Source organism: Pollachius pollachius (assembly GCF_949987615.1).
Source record: "Pollachius pollachius genome assembly, chromosome: 1".
Lineage (NCBI taxonomy): Eukaryota > Metazoa > Chordata > Actinopteri > Gadiformes > Gadidae > Pollachius > Pollachius pollachius.
In genome coordinates, this window is record NC_136934.1 from 20,686,771 (window position 1) to 20,693,846 (window position 7,076).

General features: G+C 45.9%; 1 protein-coding gene across 1 annotated transcript; it reads left to right on the top strand.

The window, feature by feature from the left end:
* Positions 1-756: 756 nt before the first annotated feature.
* Positions 757-6,163, top strand: LOC307088702 (4-hydroxyphenylpyruvate dioxygenase-like; the record flags this gene model as incomplete). Its single annotated transcript, XM_079754654.1, has 14 exons — positions 757-792; positions 2,182-2,208; positions 2,433-2,495; positions 2,588-2,692; positions 3,026-3,068; positions 3,172-3,254; positions 3,647-3,736; positions 3,875-3,978; positions 4,070-4,147; positions 4,745-4,907; positions 5,203-5,274; positions 5,408-5,530; positions 5,687-5,803; positions 6,053-6,163. The coding sequence occupies 14 exons, from the start codon at positions 757-759 to the stop codon at positions 6,161-6,163; spliced, it is 1,215 nt and encodes a 404-aa protein (XP_079610780.1).
* Positions 6,164-7,076: the final 913 nt, after the last annotated feature.

Sequence of the window (7,076 nt, forward strand, 5' to 3'; positions counted from 1 at the left end):
GCAGCTTGCGGCCACGGTACCATGCGCTCTGTTTACAGTGGATGTATCGCAATGGCGAGGCGCACACACAGCCTTTGGCCGTGTTCTGTAAATATTCTAGAACACTCTGGGTGCTCTGGCGGGAGTCCTGGAGCTCTATATCTAAATAATATCATATTATACATAGATAACTATATCCTATAATATATATTATCACGGCCAAAAGCTGTGTGCGCCTCCTGACGATATTATGAATCTCAAACGAATGCGTCGGGTTCTCCGACGTCTCTGGTTCTTCCACTTCCAGTGGAGGAGAAAGGGATTGTTGCCCGCGATTGTCTCCTGCCAGAGCCCCGCTGCCCGCTGCCGAGGCACCACCACCCCGCAGCGGTGGGGCCTTGCGGCAGTGGTGCCTCGTGGCAGCGGGCAGCGGGCATAAAGTGAAATTTTCATGCCATGGGACCTTTAAAGAATCAATGCACCAAACGTCCCAAGAGGATATCACCAGCCAGAGAGACAGTGTATAGCTCATTTCCTGAGGGAATGTAAACACTTTCAATGACTTACCAGCTCTGTTGCTTACTGTTGCTTTTAGAAGATATTGCATTCTTAAATGCATGCACAATTTCAACTGAATGGATCAGAGCTGACTCAGAATGTATTCACACTGCTGTCAGTCATAGTGTCATCTCACAGGCTGGTCCACAGCGTACTATAGATGTGGTACACACTCACAACAGAGGGCTTTGAGACAAACCACCATGCCGTGCAGAGCCCATGGATCATGGACGCAGTGTCACTCTGTGGACGAAGGTGAGAGGCCTGAGCAGGAGCCATGTATCGCTAACCCGCTTGATCACGGCGAATACCATTCCCTGGCACACCTCTATTCCCGCTGGCTGCTGGCCTCAGAGGTAAACAGAGGCATGGTTCACCGTTGGGAGCAACCGTCGGTAGACCAGGCAGTAAACCCCCAGGGGAACTGCCCAAGCAACCGTTACCGGCTGTTAAACTGACACAGAGAGAGCAGGGGTGAAGCTGCGTGGTGCATACCACACATGGCTCTAGTGTCCAGCTCTCACCGTGGGAGGAGCTGCCCATCACCCTCGGACAATCGTTTACTTAATTTACTACATTGTAGCAAGCTCTCATCCAGGCCAGATTTACATACAGATGATGAAGGAGCAGGTATAGGGGATTTGGCATTGGCATTTGACCATAAACACACGCACACAAACACACACACATGCACGCACATACACACGAGCACACACACACACACACACACACGCACGCACGCACACACACACACACACACACACACACACACACACACACACACACATATATAAATGACTTATATATATGCTACTTATCGGTCGACTGCAGTGTCAGGCTGCCTATAAACTTTGTTTGGTCGTGTAACCTAAATGGAACATTCGATCAACTGAATTTTGCATTTTCAACAACATCTGTTATATGATCTGCAGTCCTACTCCAGTAACAGTGAAGAGAACTGATGTCAGTACGACCGCCGCAACAAAGAGATCAGCCAATCAGAGGCTTGCATCGGAGAGCCTCCTCTTGAAACTAACCATGAACATATGGAGTTATTTTGTTAAACTAAAGGGGGTGGTGCTGAAATCCAATACCACACTAAACTTGCTGAGATGATGCTCCACTTTGATTTATAATAAAATATATATACATATACCAACTGTATGTATACACATTTATACATATATTCTCTTGGTCTCTCCAGGAGGGCTGTATTTGACTTTAGTCCCTATAGAGGTTAGTTTAGTGTCTCAGTCGAGGTATGCCACATCCTCGGCCCCTCGCCCTCCCAGCGTACGGCCCTGCCCCCTCTCACCTCCCCTCCAGTCTCCGCGGTGGGCTGGACATTTAAACTCTGCTATTCTAAACCCTGGACCTTGTATCTTCTTAAGCAAACGGCTGTTGTTCAAGAAGGAAGACAAGATGGTGAGTCAAACTCTAATTTAGTATAAATCCTGGTGATAATTGGTTCTGGTGATTGCATGAAGTAGTTCTATGTATTACTTTTTGCTACTATTACTTAATTACTTAATCAGGTGCATAATAATATATCAGATTAATATAGTGCTGCATATTTTGTATACAAATTCACTATTGTAGCTTATTATAGGGCTGCTTTGTAATATTGTTGACATTTTTTTTCAGACAACATACACTGACAAAGGCGAAAAGGTTTGTGCTGACATTTTTGTATTTGTCAAACTGTGTTTCAACAATTGTATCTTTACATTGTTTGATTATAGTATAATAAATAATTTGTGTGTGTATATGTGTGTGTGTGTGTGTGTGTTTGTGTGTGTGTGTGTGTGTGTGTGTGTGTGTGTGTGTGTGTGTGTGTGTGTGTGTGTGTGTGTGTGTTTGTGTGTGTGTGTCTTTGTCTGCGTCTGTGTGTTTAGCACGAAAAAGGCAAGTTCCTGTGCTTCGATCACCTGACATTCTGGGTTGGAAATGCTAAACAGGTATGTTACCGCAGAAAGAGACACCTTTTCCAAGCAGAGGATTTTTTGAGAGATACAAGATAAACAGGAGATTGGTGTTCTGCTCCTGCTAGGCCGCGTCGTTCTACTGTAACAAGCTGGGCTTCGAGCCCGTGGCGTACCAGGGCCTGGAGACGGGCAGGAGAGATGTGGTTTCTCATGTGGTCAAACAGGGCAAGGTAAGGACCAGAGGCACTCAGCGGGGTATCGTGTGTACGACAGCTGGACACGAAAAACGAAACAACTTGTTCATCAATAGGTTGAAAAGAAAGAAATATAAAACTATACATCACTCATAATTATGTTGATATGTAGCTTTATTGCAGCTATCTTGGCCATTTCTCCCTCAGAAAAGAAATGTTGTCAACTCAATAGACCTGGCCTGGTAAAATAAGGGTTTAATAAAAATATATAAATAAACAATGAATTACATGAAAAGCATAGAATAGATGACCTCCTATGGTATTTGGAATGGACCAGTAATGTTAATCTTTGGCTTCCCTCCTTTACAGATATTGTATGTTTTCTCATCTGCTCTCAATCCTGGAAACAAAGGTAATGATGCAAATTATGTAGGTCTCATTTCCTGGGATTGAATGATAAAATTCAATGCAGCAATAGAAAAGCATTTATTTCGACTTATGCTATCTTTTCTCAGAGATGGGCGAGCATCTCATCAAACATGGAGATGGGGTGAAGGATGTTGCGTTTACAGTGGAGGACTGTGACTACCTTGTGCAGGTAATAAAGCTCAAGAACTTAAACTCAAGAGTTTAAAGAGAAGGCGGGCAGTTACAAGCAAATTCAGCTTTACTGAGCTTTACATATATAAACACATCATTATATAATATATAACAATATTATACATAACACACACACACACACACACACACACACACACACACAAAATAGACACAGCCAGATTGAAGTTACGACTATATTGGGCTGCTGCGCAAACATACAGTGTCAAATCTGTATTGATTGATAATTATTATAATCTTTACGCCCCTTTTAACCTGGCCCTCTATTTTAAAAATTGGCCGCCATAAAGTCTATCAAAACTGGTTCAGTAGGGGTTTCATTTAAATGAGTTGACCTGACTGCATGGAATTGTTTTTACCCGACTCTGGCAGAAAGCCCGGGAGCGGGGAGCCCTGGTTGTGAGGGAACCGTACACCATGGAGGACACTCAGGGCCAGGTGAAGCTGGCTGTGCTCCAAACGGTAAGGGCCACCATGGAGGACATATAGTCACATGTTTAGAGAGGCTCTCTCCAACGCTGTTCTGCTTAATGAGCTTACTCAGTTCATAGCAATAGCTGAAGCTATACAAACGTTGTTTGTCCGTTGGTTTTGATCAAGTACGGGGACACCACACACACGCTGGTGGAGCGTACGGCATACAACGGCCTGTTCCTGCCTGGTTTCAAACCCCCGCTGCACAAAGACCCCCTCCTGGCCACGCTGTGAGTAACAAACAACAGTCCTGCTGATATGAGAAAACGTACCATGGCTGTTTTCTTTGAGGAGGTAATTTTGCTTGGTGTTTCTGTGCAGGCCGAGCGGGAAGCTGGACTTCATCGATCACGTTGTGGGGAACCAGGGAGACGACGAGATGGTGCCGGTGGTTGAATGGTAACATGCTGCACTTTGCGTATGACGCCGCAGCATTCTGCTTTGAAATTGTTGTTGAGGAAAGACCTGTTTTAAATAGTTTCATGTAAACTGATGTTGATCCATGAAAAGTGTTCCTGTCGCTGCATTTAAACGGGACTTGGAGGAGGAGAGGGGTGGGCTGGTTAGAACTTAAACCTGCCCATTCTGAGTGCTGGCTTCTCCACCATTACTCAGCACTTTTCTCTCAATCTCCTGGAATTTCTCCACATCTGGGTCTGATTTGGACCTTGTTACAGGGAATGGGCTGCTCCTCCTCATTGGATGAGCCACCTCATTGGATGAGGAGAAGAGTCACATGACCTAAGGCCCAGATGGAGCTGCAAATTAGAAAGCTCTTTATCTAATGATGCGTAGCCAATCACGTCTCAGTTCCAGGGTCGGTGAAGTGTTCAGAGTGCCACTGCAGAGGGTGTTCCTCCCAGCATGAAACAAGCGATCACCTAAAGCAGGACCACCTCTTCCTCCCGTGACCTCCCCCCAGCTTCATCTGAACCCCAGTGGTTGTTTCTTCACGTTCTGGAGTGACCTTTGACCTCTGGTTGACGGTATTCTCAGGTACCAGAGGAACCTTCTCTTCCACCGCTTCTGGTCCGTGGACGACAAGCAGCTGCAGACTGAGTTCAGCGCCCTGCGCTCCATTGTCGTGGCTAACTATGAGGAGACTGTGAAGATGCCCATCAACGAACCTGCCACTGGGAAACGCAAGTCTCAGATCCAGGCAAGGGCTCCCCACTGATTGGCCTCATGCAGAGACATACAACCCTCCAACAAAACAACTAGGATGGTTTTATTCTAAATTAAAGATTATTATTCATTCTGATTATACATTTGCATAATAAAAGGTTCCTATCCCGACCAAAGTTTGATCCTTAAAGGAAATATAAAAAGCTTTTCTAGTTTTTTCATGTGAAATATGTTGGTGAATATGTAGATTAAAGAAAGGTTGACTGCCTCTGGAACACATGCACTCGTATTAATGGAGACTTTGGCCCCTCACCTCCTGTGACCACCAGGAGTATGTGGAGTACTACGGCGGTGCAGGAGTCCAGCATATTGCCATGAATACGTCAGATATAATCACCGCAGTAAGTACCAAAAAACCACCTGCAGACGAACTGACAGCGACCCTGGTCCTGCTCATACAGAGAGCCGCAGACCGAAAAACGACTGTTCATGAAACGTATCGTCCAACGCTTTTTCTTTTCATGTTGTTTGCAGATTGTTAACCTGAAGCAGCGCGGGATGGAGTTCATGTGTGTACCGGACACGTACTACGAACAGCTGAGAGAGAACCTCAAACACTCCAAGGTCAAGATCACAGAGGACCTGGATGTCCTTCAGGTCAGAACGCCGTGCCTTTCCCTGAGGGGGGACGGGGAAACTGTATTGGCACCTTAAGGAGAACAGAGGAGACACAGAAAGAAAGAATGCTCTGCATGAAGATAATAGGAATTCGGTCGAGGCCATAATTAATGTTTTGACATTATTCATTTTCAGAACTTGAAAATCCTGGTGGATTTCGACGACAACGGATATCTGCTGCAGATCTTCACCAAGCCGGTCCAGGATCGTCCCACGGTGTTCCTGGAGGTGATCCAGAGACACAACCACCAGGTGAGGACTCTCAGGCCTCCAGTGCACGCCCACTTAAAGGCGCACGTCAGGCCCTTGCGGTAGATGCAAGGAGGGTCCGCAAGGACGTAAAGGGTCCATCACCCCCTTGCGTTGCTTGAACGAGGGTTCATAATCAGCCCTTCAATGGGAGCAAACACTTTACCCACAAAGGGATGAGCGGGTGGGGAGGGAGGGAGGGAGGGAGGGAGGGTACTGAGTCTCACCAGTTGTGTTCCTGTCTCTCTCCAGGGCTTCGGCGCAGGGAACTTCAAGTCTCTCTTTGAAGCCATTGAGGCCGACCAGAATGCCAGAGGAAACCTGACGATCCTCACACCCAACGGCGTCTCAAAGATCGCTTGAAGCTTGAATCAACAATCCCACGTGATTGTGACTGATGCCGAGAGCCTGAGCATCACCACTGTGAGCCTGATAGCCGTTTGTCAAATGAAGGATATTAATGCACAAGAAATGAGTTTAATATTGCCAAAGCAGGAAGGACATTGTGTTCACCATATTATTCAACGTTACTTGATGTTACTTTTTTCAGTACATGTAAAACTGTTTGCATTGTAATGTTTACTGTCCGTTGTTGCAATATCCCATAATTCCTTTATATAATCAACCAATGTTCTGGAGCAGTATGGGTGGCGGCTGACGTCCCAGAGGGGAGTTTGACACAAGCCGCTATTCGCTCTCTCAAATGAAAGCTTAATGACTTTAATTTGGATGCTTCACAAGGGTAGCTAGTGAATTTTGACATGACTTTACCCTGTACAGTACTTGCACATTATTCCAAAACCACTTCAAGTGGGCGTGTCCACCTAGATTTATGCTGGATAGATCAGTCGAACAGCCTACCAAGTGCACTGTAGCAAATGCTGCTTATCAATCCATCATACATCTAGCCGTCGGCCCCCACAGGCAGGGGATCTTCTCGTCTTCGATGGGGAACTTGTAGTCATAGGTGATCGCCTCGCTGACGGCGATGGGCTGCCTGGAGTAGATGGCGATCTTCTTCTGGGATTCCACCGTGATGATCTTAGCGTAGCAGTTGGGCTGAGGGGCAGAAGGACAGTTTGGTGTATCGTGCAATGACCGTTCCGTGTAACTCTTTAAAAAGACCATTGTTGTCATGACTATAACGAATTGCATTATATAGCATCGCTTTCTATACCATGTTAGAAATAAAAATACTTGATGCAGACCGTTGTTATGAGTTCCTTCTGAGTGACTAACCCAGTAGGATATCTTCAGAGCGGCTAGACGTCACAAG